The following is a 17360-nucleotide window of genomic DNA, read 5'->3' on the forward strand; positions in this document are numbered from 1 at the left end:
GAATTCAGTTTTGAACATGTTAAGTTTGAAGTGTTAGCAGGACATCCAGGTGTCTGGCAAGCAACTGGAGATGTAGTGTTGGTCCTAAAGATGGAGACTGAGTCTGGATTATTAGGTGTAGGTTTCATACATGTAGCGATTGTAATCAAAACTATATTAGTGGATGAGATCCCCAAGAAAAATCCTGGGAAAAAAAGAGAAGGGGGAAAGGCCTTGGAGGACGCTAACGTTTTCAGTATGAGAAAAGGGTATTAATCTATCAAAGACCAAGAAAGAGTAGTCTTACAGGTAGAATGTGACCATTGTCCCAGAAAGAACCATAAAAGGAGGCATCCTATCTGATTAAGAACCAAAATATCTACTATGGACAATAGTGCATTAGAGAATCTGAAAGGGAGATTAGTATGTGTGAGAGGAGTCAAGCCTGCCTTTATGGAGAAGCCTATGGTGATGGCCTCTTCCAAAGCCTGCTTCATTGAGTGAATGGAAAATCTATTCAGGAAAATGATTTGTCACAAATACTGAAGGGACACCTCCACTAAATCCCCCACTGATGCCTCCTCATGCTCTAAAGTGACTCTGGATTCTCAAAGATTCTGCTCCCAGAATAAAAGTTCTTCTATGTCCTACCAAGATACAAAGGCTCCAGATATGGTACTGGTGATAGTCTGTGTCTTTTGTCTGAGATCCCGTTTAGCTAACTGTGCAGAAGCAAAGTTGCAAAGAATTTTTTCAACCACAGCAACTAATATAGTCTACTAAAGTAAGGAGGGGGTTGCATTCTGCACCAACAGAGGGACCAGCCACACAATGGAAGTATTGAAGAAACTCAAACGTAATACTCACAGATCTGTCATCTCATCCTTTCAAAAAGTGGATATCACACTTCCATGCCCTGTCCTATTATGCAACTTTTGTCTGTATTCTCCCATAAATTCAACATAGACTTTCCACCCAGCCTGATATGGGCATTCCTTGATTTCTCTTGACTTTGCAAGGATACTTGTGGTGTGCATGCCACATCCACGTGATATCCCTCACTCTCACCATGTAAAATCAGCGCATCTATTTTTTTCAGCTCATGCATTTCTTTGATAATGTTCTTTATTCCAGTTCTTCATAAGTCCTGTTGTAGTGCCAGCATACTCACTATGGACCTTTCCATTGCCCTCTGGACAATAGCAATTTTCATTTCTTGGAGATGGTGGTGTTCCATGATTCACAACCACATAACGCTAGTAGACTATAGATATTAAAATCTTTAATTGGGAAAATGAAAAAAGAAAACTAAAGATCCAAAAACAAGCTTGTAGACATGAGTTACTGGTGAAAGATCCATGGACTTTACGAGAAAATCTTTGGACTTGCCAGAGAAACCAAACCAGGAAAAGGCTCATTGGAGTATGATAGGTCAGGAAGTCAGCAGGTCAGGCACCATCTTCATCCAGTCCTGGCAGGGATTTTTGATGTCATTTACGTATTTGTCCAGGAAATCAGACAAACGGGGAAATTTCCAAGGAAAGCCAGGCCAATTCTAAAGTGTTTTCTGTCTGGGCTAGGCCTTTTGTCAGATTAGCACGCTGACTGAAGACAGCATTATTCTAGGACTTTTGCTTAGAGGTAATGGTTTCCTCTAACCATCCGGTTGGTTGGCATATGGTCTACTCTTTAGAAGCACAAGTGTTAGGAGCCAGCCAGTCTGGCTGCCTAGGGAAGAATAGTAGTTGGCCAAGGAAAATTTCTGCTCTGTCCCTGTACTTCTGCATTGTTGCTGGTGGTAGCAAAAAAAAAAAACCCGCAACCACTCCTATACCTCCTACACAGTTGAAAGAAGAAACTAGACCCTTCAGATTGGAAAGCCCTGCAACACTGTGGGTGGGATTCAGAAGTTACATTTTCATTCCCCTGGTTCAAGATAATTTGGTGGTATACAGGATTAAAAGCAACAGGTGCACCCTAAGCTTCCAGACTGTCTGTGCCCAATGCAGCCATCCTGGTCAGCCTTCATAATTTTGAGTCCATGCATTTGAAATGAATTCCGGAAGGGGCCACCAAGACCTACCGGGAATGGAAATTTGACTCTGAAATGATGGCTTGTTTTGACTCTAAGAAAGGAGTCTTGTTTCAGGAGTTCTTTTGCCACAGGGTCAGAGCTAGAGTCAGTTCATTAATCAACAAGCAGTTACTGAATGCCAACTACGTGCCAGGCGTTGTACTAGGCTCTGGAGATACAAAGATGAGAATCACAGAGCCTAGAGTGTTAGAGCTGGAAGGGTCTTCAGAAATCATCTAGTCCGGTCCTTTCATAATTCAAATGAAGAGCCATGTCCATAGTCTGCCAGGCAGTACCTCTGTATCTTCTTGTTGCCTGAGAACTGGGCTCTCATCACATTTCTAACATCAGCTGGTCTCTCTTCAATTCTGACCTCTTGAGGCCAATTCACTTCTGCTCTGTGTTATCTGGAGATATTCCTTGGGACTCCTGCCCCCACCCTGCCAAATATAAGAATAGGAGAATATATATTCAGAGTACATGCAGATCTCTGCATGTGGCTTCTCTGAACCTTTGGGTGAAGGCCTGAGTTCTCTTAGATAAAGAGGGAAAATAAGAATGCTTTATGGTTGTGCTTTATTCTCACTTTCTCATACATTATACCATTAAATCAGTATCTAAGGAAGCATGAGGTTGGATTCATAGAATCATAATTTTAACTTGGAAGAAACTTTAAATACCATCAAGTCCAATCACCTCATTTTTCAGATGAGGAAATTGAAGAACAGAAACGTTAAGTGACTTGTTCACAGTAGCATATCTGGTAAGTATCTTAGGCAGGATTCAAATCTAGGTTTTCTAGACTTCAAGTCCAGAGCTCAACTCGCTATTCTAGAATCCCTCTATGAGGAGACCAAAGTTTCAAGCTGGAAATTATCTAATCCATCTTCCCCAAAGTCACACAGCTAGTTAGTAAACCAAGATCAAGACTCAAGTCCCTTGACTTCTGCTCTAATCTCCAAATTTATGAACATGGGAGACTGATCTGTGAGAATGAAACTGAGGGAGATTGAACTAAACGGTCCCTAAGGTCTCTTCCATCTCTATCTTTAAATATATTTCCCCTAAATCTGTTCCCCCTTCTGATTCCACTCCTTTGTCTGTGTCACCAAAGATCAGTTCCCCATGTTCATAACCTTGGAGTCATCTTTAATTCTTTTCTCTCCTTACTGTTCCTATCCAGTCATGTATTATGTCAATCCATCTCAGTAATAATTCTCTTATCTATCCCCTCTTCTATTACTGCTACCCCCACCCTAAAACAGATTACGCTGTGCCTCAATTATTCTAATAGTCTCCTTAAAGGCCTTCTGCGCTGCTCTCTCTGATGCACTCCCCTTATTGCTCATAATCTTACACATGCACACACGTATGTGATCATGTCACATATCTGCTCAAAGACTTTCAATAGCTCCCTACTGCCTACCAAACAATAACATTCAGATTTTTCTGTCAGGTAGAGGGCTCTTAGCAATCTAGCAAGCCCCTACTCTAATATTATCTCTTATCTCAAAAGATATCCCCACTGCATATTCTTTGGTTCAGCTAATATGTACTGGCTCCTGAGCCCATTATGTGCATGCACTGAGTCCTGCTGATGAAATTCTTCACATGGAGGAGGCTGGGAAGGCTGCTCCTTAGGAGAGTCTTCTGATGAAGTAAGACTTTGGAGCATGCTAAGACATTCTTTAACTTGTTGTGGCCTTCTCACTATGTAAGATATTTTTTGTCTGGCTGGAGGTACATTCAAAAGTTTTTGAGAAAAGAGAAAAAAAAGAAGAGATGAGAGGAAAGAAAAAAGAGAAGAGAGAAAAAAGAGGAGAGGAGAGAAAAAAGAAGAAGAGAAGAGAGAAAAGAAGAGGAAAGGAGATAAAGAAGAAGAGAGGAAAAGGGAGGAGGAGCAAGAGGAGAGGAAAGGTAGACTCTCTAGATTCTCTATCTAGAGAATCCATAATTTTATCAACACCAGTTCCTGAAAGGAAAGGAAATAACGTTCCGTTAGGTGATAATTGGTGTTTCCACTGAATGGTTTTTAAAAAGCGGGGTGGGGAGGGGGGAAGGGGCAGGCACTGACCAGTGAAAGATATAAAAATGTTGATGGTCACTTTCTATTGTTCTTCTCTGAGAAGCGTCTGACCAAACTCACCTCCACTCATGGGTCCCTAATATTTGTTCAGGCCCAGAAGAGGTCAAGCTGCTTCCAGGTGTTTGAGGGAATGGTATGTCCTCGCGTGTGTAGCAGGCCATCAGTCAGAAAGGCCACCTAAAGCACGTTCTTATCTTAACCTCAGGCTGACCATTGTCTACTGTCTTGCTTAGAAAGAGAAGGACTGTTTGCTATCCTTTCAATTCCCTGAAGGACAGCATCAATCCAGCAGGAATAGTTTCCACCATCCAGATCAGCTTATAGAAGTCGTCTCTGGGCTCCATTTTCCTCCTCTTTGCAAAATGAAGGGAGTTGGACTTGACCTCTGAGGACCCTTCCATTTCTAAGTCTGATCATCCTATGAGTCCTCATAGTTATCTGAAAGTTGATTTGTGTTTAGAGGTATCAAATGACTCTCATTTGTGTGTGAGAACTTTTTAACTACTTGGGGGAGGGGGAGGAATGCAGGGGAGTGGGGCGGGGGAAGTGGAAAGAAGAAAGAAAAACATGTAAATTCCACCCACAGAACCTCCAGCTTGTCCAGAAATCCCTACCCTTTTGTATTAAGGCCACTTCCCAGTGGATTTCCAGAGTGCAGTCTGGCCAGCTCTGTGTTCTGCCACTTTGGGATTTTTTTTTAATCATAGCTGTATTAGAAATTTCCTCCAGCACTGCCAGAATCCATGGTGTAAAGAGTTTAAAAGTGCATTTGGGGACTGACTGATGATGGGGATTCCTCTGTTGCTCACAAGTTGATGGTGGAAGAGAGAGAATTTTCAAGTCAAAAGCACTTAAACAGACCAGAATCCTAGAGCTGTCTAATGCTGGAACTAAAAGGATCATTGAGACCCTCTAGGCTGGGGGTTTGAACCTTATGTCCACGGACCGCTAAGGAGTCTGGATAAATTTCAAGGGATCCATGAACTTGGAATCTTTAATACTTTGATAACTTAATTTCTACATAATTGGTTTCCTTTTTAATCCTTTGTGTTTTGAGCATTTAAAAACATCATTCTGAGAAGGGGTCCATAGGTCTCAACAGACTACCAAAAGAGTCTATGGCACAAAAAAGGTTAAGAACCCCTGCAATCTAGCCCAATACCCATGTGGATGAGGAAACAGAGTCCTCAAAAGAGGAGACCTACCCAATATCATATTGGGAAGTGAATGGCAGAATTGGGACTCACCCCAGATTTAGTCACAACTAAACCTTGAGATCACGTCATTTGTGGATTAGCGGAAGGACCTGGGCATGTTTAGCCTAGAAAAGAGAAGGCTTAAGGGGTTGTTAAAGTTGTCAAGTATTTGAAGGGCAGAAGAGCGATTGGACTTCTTCTCTTTGACCCCAGAGGGCAAAAACTAGGAACAGAGGATGGAAGTTCCTAAGAGGCAGATTTAAACTTGATGTCAAGAAAAGCTTTCTAGGAAGAAAAGGACCCATGCATACAAAAATATTTACAATATCTCTTTTCGTGATGGCAAAGAATTGGAATTGGGGAATGGCTGAATAAGTTGTGGTATATGATCGTGATGGAATACTGTTGTGCTACAAGAAATGCAGGATGGTTTCAGAAAAACCTGGGAAGACTTATATGAACTGATGTGAAGTGAAGTGAGCAAACCGATACAGTTTGCTTTCTCAATGAGTGGGGGTGAGGCAAGAAGGAAGGGGAGAATTTGGAACTCAAATTTTTTAAAAATTAATGTTAAAAAATGTTTTAAGTTATTGGGAAATACTTAACAAAATAAATAAAAATATATTTTTAAAAGAAAAAATTTCTAAGAGGAAAAGAATCCATATGTACAAAAATGTTTATATTAGCTCTTTTTGTGGTAGCAAAATAATTAGAAACTGAGAGGGTGCCCATCAATTGAAGAATGACGAATAAGTTTTTCATATATGTGTATATATGTACTATGTATGTATATATATGTGTGTGTGTGTGTGTGTGTGTATGTATGTGTGTATGATGGAATGCTATTGTGCTGCTGTAAGAAATGATGAAGGGGGTGGCTTCAGAAAAACCTTGGATGACTTACATGAACTGATAAAAAGTGAAGTGAGCAGAACCTGGAGAACAATTTATACAATAATGACAGTATTATAAAGACAAAAAAACTTTGAAAGCTTTAGGAACTGTGATCAACATAATGTAGCCAACCACATTTTCGGAAGACTCATGATGAAACATGCCATCTACCTCCAGATAGAGAGGTGATAGATTCAGAGTACAGATTGAAGTTGTTTTGTTTTGTTTTGTTGAGGTAGGGGGAATGGCTAATGCATAACTTTGTTTTGCTTGAATATACATGTTTGTAATGAGAAAAAACTTTCCTGCAATTATAGCTGTTCAAAAATGGAATGGGTTGCCTGGCAAGTAGTGAGTCCCTTATCACTGGAGGACTTCAGGCAAAGGTTGGATGAGCATTTGTCAGATAGGCTCTAAAGGAGATTATTGTTCATGTACTGATCAGACTTCTTTTTTAAAAATAGTATTTTATTTTTTCCCCAGTTACGTGTCAAGAACATTTTTAGCATTCATTTTTACAAGATTTTGAGTTCCAAATTTTTCTCTCTCCCTCCTTCCTCTCCCTTCTTCTGACAACAGTAGGCAGTTTGATATAGTTTATACATGTGCTATCATGTAAAAAATATTTCCTTATTAGTCACAGTTATGAAAGGAGAAACAGATTTCTAAAAAAAAACCATGAGAAAGAATAAGGTAAGTGAAAAAAAAATATGCTTCAGTCTGCATTCAGAGTCCATCAGTTTTTTATCTGGATATGGATAGCATTTTCCTTTCCTTTGTACTTCTCTTGGTTCAGCTGAGAAGAGCTGAGTCATTCATAGTTGGTCATCACACAGTGTTGCTGATATGGTGTACAAAGTTTTCCTGGATCTTCTCATTTCACTTTGCATCAGTTCATACAAGTCTTCGCAAGATTTTCTGAAATCTGCCCTGACCAGACTTCTGACATGCTTTCCAATTCTAACATTATGTGACTCAGCAGTCTCTTGACCACAGTAAATTGTTCTACTCTGCCATATTGTTATCACACATACACATAGATTTCTTATTGGAGATGAAATATTCAAGACTTAGAAGAATGCAGAGATGCCCTGAATAAATAAAAGCCTAAGATTTTCAGAAAGGTCATAGCACTATTTTTTCATGTAAGGTCTCCCATAAACTGCAAATGTGATGTGCTCTGCCTTCATGCCCTAAAAGCTGGTTGGCTCTTTCCCCTTCCTTTCAACTTGCCTAGTTTAGTCAGGCATAAGTAGATCATTTAAAATGCTGAATATCAGTGCTTTAAGTATTTCTCAATGATGTATCCTCCTTCACAAGCTTTGCTTTTTATCCAAACTAGCCTTCTATCTGTCCCCCAAACTTGGTAGTCTATCTCCTGACTCCATGATTTTGCAGAAGCAACACCTCATCGTGCCTGGAATGTGCTTGCTTCTCACTTCCATCTCTGAGGTTCCTTTGCTTCCTTTGAGATTCAGCTCATATTATAACAGATGTTAATGTTCTCTTATTCAAATGATCTTGTATTTAGTTATCTCTATACCTATTATATCCATTGGTAGAATGAAAGTTTCTTGAGGGAAGGAACTGTACCATGTTTGTTTTTATGTCTTCTACATAGTACACAGTTAGTAAAGCTTGTTGAATTGGCTTGAGTTGAGTTGAATTGAATTAAAGCCAGATTTCCCATATCCAGGTTTGGATATGCCAAGGATAATTAAACCTCCTTAAGTTGGACACATTGCCAGTCTGGCCTAGTAGAAACTCTAAATTATAGAATGCTTAAAAAGAACACAGCCTTATTCCTTAGTTTTATTACAAGTATTACAAATATATGTGGTAATTTCAACAGAACTAACAAAATGTTGCCATTTAGGTTTTTGTAGAAGCATTTCGTGAATGAGAGTCAGAGTGAGTAGTAGAAAAGATACTAGATTTGAAATAGGAAGGCCTCGGTTTAAATCTAGGTTCTATCACGTACATCAATCCTTTTTTTTTTTTTAAATCTCCCTTCCTCCCCACTTGCTAGTGCTCCCCATGACCACCACCACCACCAAAGAAAAATGTTACCTAGTGTAAATAAGTTCATGGTATGCATGATATGAAGCTCCACAATGTTGCCTCTTGAACAAGGCAATAGTCTCTCCCTGCCACCCAATTACTTGATTTGTTGTTCAGTGAGTTTTAACATCTCAAGCTCTAAAAAAGTCATATGCAAATAAGCCGAGGTACCAGTGTCCTGAATCCTGAGTCATTTCTCTACCCCTAACAGGTCCTCTGAGCTTTCTCTTCAGTCCTCCATAGCAGTCTGTCTCATCTCACATTTATACAAAAGCTGTGTTTATTCATAACTGAATTTTATTGGCTTTTCATAAACAAAACTTCATTTTCTTCTGCCTTTTGCAATCAAAATTGTTTGTATGCAAAAGGAATTGTAGCTTACATCCTTGGCAAGTTAACACTCTTTAAACAACAGTTTATTTTCTGCCCCCAAAATCCATTTTCTGACCCTTTCAGCTACCAAACTGCTCTCATATAAAAGAGGCAGTGCTTTACATTTGCATATTTACACATACTTATTCATGTACATATTTTCTCCCCCAGTAGAAAATAAGTTCATGGATGGCAAGAATTGCTTCATTTTTGTCTTTGTATCTTCCCTTAGCATCTAGCACGGTAGTCTGTTAGATAGAAGGCACTTAATACATGCATATTGGGTCTGTTAGATAGAAGGCACTTAATAAATGCATATTGACTGATTACTACCCACGTGAACTTGTCTAAGTCATTTAACTCCCAGAGCCTTAATTACCTCAACTGTAAAATGGAAGTAATACTTTTCCCAACTACCTCACAGGGTTGTAAGGATCCCTTGGGATTGTATAACTAAAGTGGTCTGTCTACATAGGCTGTTATAGGTATTGATTACAAGGTGTGGTGAGACTGTTTAACTGTATTTGATTCTAATGGATGCTCCTGGAGTATTGTACAAAAGAGCTTTTTCCTTTGAATAAGTTTAACATTTTACTCTGAAGTCTTGTTTATACTGTTATGGGATTTTTTTTTTACTTCTTTTAATTATTCAGGACTCAGAACCATTCCTCCTGCAAATTTTGGTTAACTAAAAGTCTATATTCTATTAATATTAACTTCAGCTGACCAAAATCTGTCCCATAAGATGACAAAATTTATTTGGAGCCTTAAACATTCCTTAGACGAGAAGCCAAAGAAAGACTCACAACTGTCACTGACTCCTTGACAACATGTAAATTTTCCTAAATCAGCCTATTTGTGAATCCTCTAAATGTAGCTTGATCTGTAACCTGACTTAGTTTATCTATAGAGTTTGTTTGATAAAGTTTGCTTCCTTAGGCAAGGTATAAGGTAGATGTTGTTGTTTAGTCACTTTTCACTTGTGTCCAACTCTTTGTGAACCTATTTGGGGTTTTCTTGATGAATCTCCCTGACTCCGGGCCTGGTACTCTATCCACCTGCCACCTACCTGCCCATGTTTAAGATTGAGACTTTGTTTAAATTTGTTGAACTTTTAGGCAGTATGGGATTATGGATCTATCTTCTCTTTAACATCTATGGCCTAAGAAGAATGCACAAGATTGTAATATGTAAAAGAATTATTTTTCTGTCACTCTGATGTAATTTTGCCTGTAATAGGGCTTGTGAGAGTCCCAATAGGGTTCGGGTTTTTTCTGAGGCATGAACTTATGCTTGACCATAATAATAAAACCTAAGTTTTAACCTCTATAAGTTCTACATTGTGGTAAACATATACATATGTATATACATATACATATATATACACGTATATACATATACATATATACACATACATACACATGCACACATATATATTGGCAGCTGTTACCTACCACATGAACTCAGAGAGGAGAAATTTCTAACAACAACAACAAAAGGCAGTGAGCAGTACCATGGAAAGAATGCTTCATTTAGTGTGTTCAGTAGCAAGGGAGGACCTAGATTCGTCACAGTCATAGATGTAGAGTAGCAAAGGGACCTTAGAGGAGATTTAGCCCCACCCTGATGTTTTACAGATAAGGGAACTAAGCCCCAAAGACATTAAGTGACTTGCCCAAGATCACTCAGGTTCAAATCTTACATCTCCCTTGTGATCTTGGTCAATCACTAAACCCCACTGGGTCTCAGTTTCCTTGTCTGTGACAAAGGGTCTGGACTAAGTGACTTGTAAGTTCTCTTCCAGCTCTAAATCTGTGATCCATGAACCTCTCTGAAATTTATTTTCCCTATCTCCAAGTGGGAATAATAATAAATATGGATAGATTTAAAGTCTTTAGTGGAGGGTGGAGGCCATGGGATTACTGTTATACTGTTGCTCATTCTTTGCTTCCAAAGAGGACCAACGTCATCATGGGGTGATGTCTTGACTTGCTTAAGTGATGCCTTTTTTATACCCTGGAGAAGGGAGCTCTCGTTGGCAGTTAGCATTCCACAAACCTTACTATTTGAATGTTGGCCAATTACTTCTGCTACTGCTGTTATTATTTGGGTCTTCTGGTGCCCAGAAAGTAGATTAGATGCCTTTGTCTGCAGCGAGCTTTTCCGTATGTTCGATGGTTCTTATAAGTACAACAAAGAGAGAAACAGTGCCCTGTGGAGTGAATACAGCAGAGAAATTACCCCCTGGCACTGGAGAATGGAGCTGTTTAAAGGTCAGCTAACTGTGTGTGTTTGAGAGCCTGCATGTGTCATGCTGCTCTGTGCTCTGACCTTTTCAGTATTCAGCCTTCTATCATTGAAGAGAAGAAAATCAAGGGTTTGTGCACAGGAAGCCTTCTCTAAGAATGGGGGGAGGGAAATGTCACTAACCCAGAAAACATTTTATTTTCCTCCCAAATAATTGAAATGCACACCCCGTGCAGGCCTTGGCAAATCTTTACTCTTCTAGGAAGGCATATTGTTTTAGTACTTTAGTGCAGAGCCCTGGGCCCTGTAGGGGCCCCTGAGTAGCACCATAACCTTGGGCGGGTTATTTCAAAGACTCACACCATTTTTTGAAGGTTTTAGGACACCTCCGTGGTTACATGTAGTGGATTTGTGCATAGACATCTGAGGCAACGGGTTTCATTGCTGACTCCTTTAGGGAATTTCATCTGTCAGCTTCAAGGTATCTCAGCAGCTATCCTTCCTCCAACATTATAGTTATTCTCTACAATATTTAGGTTGGTGGATGGTGTTTCAGCAATCCAGCTAGCAGCTGCCGTGAGGGTGTAAAGCCAACAGCAACCAGCTCACAGAATGCTGCAAGCCCAGGTCCTTTTCATCTGCTTTATTAAGGAAAGCAACATTAAGGGGTTAACAATCTTACTTTAATCCAGCATACAAATATCATTTACTTAGTTCAGGGTAAAAAACCAGCACCCTGAATTACAGACCAAATACAATTCATAGTTATCAATATCTGGGTGTACAGCCGGGGAGCTCATTATAACAGCTGGCCTAGAGTCACTCGCCACTCCTGCTGTGGCTCAGAGCTCTGAGAGAGAACACTAATCTCTGTGCTTATATATCCTGTTCAGGGCCCTTGACCTCACCCAGGCTGGGTGTAGAGAAGCCCCCGATATCACATCAGATACAAATCAATGGCTCCCAATTGTCTCAGTACTGAGAAATACAAAAACATCCCACTTTATCTGCCCCATTCAAACAAAGGCCAGAATCATTAAAGGTCAACAGCAAAAAGTCCCACCTTAATTACTATTACAGATGGAAATCAGCAAATTTTTCCCTTCCCCTTCCTTTTCAGTTTAAATTGTTTTTGATCAGATTTGCACAAGTGTAGGCAAATGCATTCTCACTGGCCCTTGTTAGATGTATGTACTCTTTTTCTACATTTTAAGCCATGGTCCAGATATCCCTTTCTCAGATGCCATCTTCTTCTTTTTAAAATTTTTATATTTTATTTATTTTTCCAATTACATGTAAAAAAATTTTAACATTCTTGTTTTTCTAAATTTTGAGTTCCAAATTCTCTCCTTCCCCTTACCTCTCCTTGAGAAGGCAAGCAATTTAATATAGATTATATACAAGACACCATCTTCTTAATCAGCTGTTTACCTCCCAAATCAGTTTTTCTTTTTGGAATCCCTTGCCTCCAATGGGCAGCAGTGAAGAAAACACCACTATTGCCGTAAGCTCTTTAGTTTCTTGACCAAGCCTTTGTCATCTTGAAGAATACTTTCTACATTCTTTCTGGTAGCATCCTTTTGCCTCAGTCTCTTCATATGGAAAATGAAGGAATAGAATTAAATTATCTCCAAATTCTCTCCCAGACAGGGGTGTGCTGGAGCCAGCTCACACCAGCTCATGATAAATGATTATGAAATTTTCAGAGGAAGCATTTATGCCTCAGAAACCAGCAAATGCTATAAATTCTTGAGTGTCCAGACTTAAGAAAATGATGGAGATAATGTTAATAATGCAGATTAAACTTAAATACCTGTCATTTGTACTCTTTTCCCCTGGAGAGCCAGTTATTTAATATTTGTTAGTGCATCACTGCATCTAGCCTTAGAATTCTGTGGTTCTATGAGCTGAGGAGCAGAAACAGTAATAGCAGGCTGAAAGTCAGAAAAACTGGATCATGATCTCACCTCTAAAGCTGATTTGCTGTGTGTGTGACCTTGGGTCATTCACTTCCCTCTGTGACCTTCAATTTACCTGCCAGTAAAATAAGGTGTTTTGACTCAATGATCTCAGTGTCTCTTTTAGCACTGGCATTGTATGATTTGATAAGATTATTTATAAGGGGAGAGCATTAAAAATAATTTAGTTATTTTCAAATACCTGCCTACACAATGATGTTGCTATTGTTAGGGAAAGAGAACTCTTGGTTTAAGTTGCAAGCAAAGTTAGTAGTGGATGCCTTCTTCCCAGTCCTTTTTGCACCCTTCTCTTTATAATACCATTTATCCTCTCAGGTGCCCAGGGCCCTCATGCTGCCCATGTAGTAGAATGTAGCTAGGTTCCCCTATTAGGGACTCCAAGAATATCTGCCCTTGGGAGCAGTGCCCCCACCCTGAACTTCCCCCTCTTCTTTTTTTATAATCAGCTGTCAATTGGAGGTTACATTTTTTTGAGCTGAAAAGTACCAGATAAACAGCAGCAAAGTAAAAATCACACCAAGGTGTTAATGGATGGCAGAAGTGTATTAATTGTCAACTGGTATCTTCACTAATAATGTGTTAACCTAAAGCAATGAATCTCTTAAAAGAGGATGTCAGGCATTATCCAAGGGGAGAGTAGGAAGCGGGAGGTGGGGAGGGTAGACATTTCGAGGTGATGGCAACATGTAAGGAAACATCCCACTTGTAAGCCTGACCCTGGTGGTGCTTCAGTGGCCTGTGATAATCTGTCCAGGAGGTTATTAGGCCATATGAGGAAGGAAGGAGCTAGAGGTGTTTAGCCTAGAGTGAAGATAAGACATTGTCTTTAAGTATTTGAAACTGGCATGTTGAAGAGGGATTAGCCTTTTTCTGCCTGTCCTGGGGGGACAGAACAAGGATCCATAAGTGGAATCCACAGGGACATGGATTTTTTACTCGGTGTAAGAAAAAACTTCCCAACAATTTGACATATACAACAATCGAATGGTCTGCCTGAGATACCAGTGGGTTCCCTCTGACTGAAGATTTTCAAGTGCAGGTTGGATGTTCCCTTGCCAGGAATATTGTAGAGGGGATTCCTATACGGGTATAGGTGATCTTGGTGATCACTTACAACTTTGAGATTCTATGATTCCATGAACTTGGCCTTTCTGCGTTGTTTTTGGTCTACAGAGGAGCTGGGCAGCTAGGTGTTACAATGGATAGAACACTGGGTCTGGAGTCAGGAAGACCTGAGTTTAAATCTAGCCTCAGACACTTATTAGCTGTGTGACCCTGAGCAAGTCACTTAACCCTGTTTGCCTCAGTTTCCTCAACTGTAAAATGAGCTGGAGAAGGAAAGAGCAAACCACTCCAGTATCTTTGCCAAGAAAACCCCAAATGGGGTCACAAGTCAGACATGACTGAAAATTGAACAACAAGGAAGGGGAGCTATCTGTATTTCCCTGAGGGATAGTCATAGCAATAGTCATAGCCCATGGAGATATTCACCTCCAGCTCCACTGCTACAAACAGAACACTTGCCAGTTCATTGAAACTGAAGCTGTGCTGATAGATCCTAACAACCACCCAGAGCAAAGAGGTTACCATTCCAGGCTTCTCTTTTTCCCTCTTCTAAGATAAGCTAAGACTAGTATTCAAAATTCTAACCAACCAACCAGCCAACCAAATGGCAAAGGTGTTCAGTGGATCATAAGATTTGAGCTGGAAGGAATTATCCAGGGGTGGGGAACCTGCAGCCCCGAGGCCATGTGGCCTCGGGGCTGCAGGTTCCCCACCCCTGAATTCAGTGCAACTGCCCTCCCCATCCATTTTACAGATAAGGAAACCAAGTCCCAGAGGAGGACTTGTCCAAGGTCATTCATGTAAAAAATAGAACCAAGATTCAAACCCAGGGTTTCTGCCTCCAAATCCATTGTCCTATGTATGACACTGCTTTTTTGCCTCTCTCCAATAAATGTTGTACTGCCTGCTCCCCACATTCCTGCATACCCCAGTGTGGTTCTAACTAGACTAAGTCCAGGTGAGAACTTAGAGAGTCTGTCATAGAGATGATGCCACATGCTCTCATTTCTTCCTCTGCCCACAGGTTTGGAATAAACTGCCTCATCCAGTTTGAAGATTTTGCTAATGCCAATGCCTTCCGCCTGCTCCACAAATATCGTAACAAGTATTGCATGTTCAATGATGACATCCAGGGTGAGTTGGGGGTTGCAAAGCAGGCCTGAACCAGGAATAAAACTGGGGTCATAGTAGGCACCTCAATTAAGAAACCCTCTGGAGACAAATCACCTTTAAACCAAGTCAGCCTGGACTTGCAAAGCATCATGGGTGTCCTATTCTCTTCAGCACTGAGTACGTGAGGGTGATGACTAAAGATGAGTGTCAAGTACAGGTGTCTGGAAAATGGGCTAGAGCCCAGGTAGTTTTCCGCCTAGCTCACAGGGCCAGCTTAGGTTTACTGGACAGTGAGGCAGAGACACTGGATACTGCCCATGTATGCAGTCTTCAGGTCACCAGGCCTGAACAATGTCCCGTCCTCCCTATCCCCCCACCCCCACCCCAGAGAGACAGAAGCAAAATGAGCCAAATGAGCCGATTTCCTAGAGGGGGAGGAAGAAAAAAAATGTTGAGATGTAGGGCAAATAGCATAGGTGGGCCCTGGAGAGAGGCAGATTTTGACCTAATAAAAGGGGAAAAAAACTTCCTAACAATTAAACCTGTCCTGAAGTAGAGCGGGTTACCCCAGGGGCACCCCAGTGAGTTCTCCCTCCCTGGAAGTCTTCCATATTATTTCTACCTCTGCTAATGAAATTTCTAACAAGAAAAGACATCATTAGAACCTATCTTCTTTTATAATAATAAATAAGTCTTTTTGATCAATGAATTAGCAGTTTCTTAAATGTAAATTATGTGCTAAGCACTATACTAAGACCTAAGGGAAAAAATGAAATAGTCCCTGCCCTCAAGAAATTTACATTGTATTGGAGGAAGACAGCATGTACATTAAGATGCAGACTTTGGAGGGAGGGCGCTAGAAGATAGAAGGATCAGGGAATATTTCATGGAGAAGATGTTTGTCAAGTTTTGAAGAAAACCAGGGTTTCTAAGGTAGAGGTAAGTAGGTTTTTATTGTTATTATCAATAATAGTAATACATCCCAACCAAGCTTCATCTATTTTGTTTGTGCAAAAACTTTTACGTTTTATGTAATCATAATTGTCCATTTTCTCTATTTATTTAGAGGCAGCTAGATGGTACAGTGGATAGAGTGTTGGGCCTGGAGTCAGAAGACCTGAGTTCAAATTCAGCCTCAGACACTTACTAGCTATGTGACACAGAGCAAGTCAATTAACCTCTGTCTACCTCGTATGTAAAATGGGGATAGCACCTACATTCCGAAGTTGTTATAATGATCAAATGAGATAATAAATGTAAAGTATTTAGCACATAAATGCTATATAAGTGTGTGCTGTTATAATTAATATCATTATTAGCCCCCGTGATTCTCTCTATCCCTTGTTTGGTCATGAAGTCTTCACCCATCCATAGATTCGAAAGGTAATTCCTTCCACACGCCTCTAATTTGTTTATGTTATGACCTTGTAGTGCTATATAAATGAAAACTATGATTGTTATTACTAAGTAAAGTTAGAGCTGGATGGTAGTTTTGGAATGCATCTAGTCTAACCCCCTCATTTTACAGTTGAGTCTCAGAGCAGTGGATTGACTTGCTTACAGTCATATGATGCATATGGCGTATGGCTATATATGCACATGCTACATAGCATAGCAGAACCAGGTATTCTAACTCCCTGGCTAATGCCCTTTCTGACATACCCTTTCCCTTTTTCAGAATACTGTGCTATGTCTGTGCTGTCATGCCACCCAAAGCCCTGGCCCTTTAAACTTGCTTCTCACAGCTGAATGGGAAGCCAGATGGGAAAGTTGCCACTGGTCATCAGACAGACTGGGAGGGTGGAAGGAATGAAATATGAAACCCATTAGTCCTGTTTGCCTGATGATAGCTGTGAGATAGTAACCCAGGAAGACAAGCTCAGCATTGGCAAAAAGAAGCCATGTCCTTGTCCTTATTTCTAAGGTTTGATTTCCCTCCCCCACATTTGAGGGGGTATCCACTGTTCCTGACACTTGCTGTGTTTTGTTTAATTTTACCCAGAGCTAAACTTCATTACGTCTGCTAAGGTGCAGTCATAGGGTAACTTCATAATTAGATAAATTCCCTGGTTAGACAGCAGCTAGTTATCCATTCATTACTTCATTTATTCATTCAACCAATATTTGTTATATATGTGAAGAGAATTGTAGAGGCACAGGCAATGAGGCAATGCATAAAGTTTACATTAAGGCACAATCCTTGCCCTCATGGAACTTAGAATCTAGCAGAGGGAAAGGATTCAAACACAGGTAACTATAATATACAACAGTACCTGATGAGTGCATTAAGACAT

At 40.3% G+C, this 17360-nt stretch overlaps 1 protein-coding gene across 2 annotated transcripts in view; it reads left to right on the top strand.

The window, feature by feature from the left end:
- ME3 (malic enzyme 3) overlaps positions 1-17360 on the top strand; it is a 316892-nt gene that overhangs the window by 262712 nt on the left and 36820 nt on the right. For both annotated transcript variants that reach the window (XM_036747311.1, XM_036747312.1), the window contains one exon: positions 14978-15087. In XM_036747311.1, coding sequence (XP_036603206.1) covers positions 14978-15087 — 110 coding nt within the window. The remainder of the gene's footprint in view (positions 1-14977; positions 15088-17360) is intronic.

This window comes from Trichosurus vulpecula, chromosome 2 (assembly GCF_011100635.1).
Source record: "Trichosurus vulpecula isolate mTriVul1 chromosome 2, mTriVul1.pri, whole genome shotgun sequence".
NCBI classification, from domain to species: domain Eukaryota; kingdom Metazoa; phylum Chordata; class Mammalia; order Diprotodontia; family Phalangeridae; genus Trichosurus; species Trichosurus vulpecula.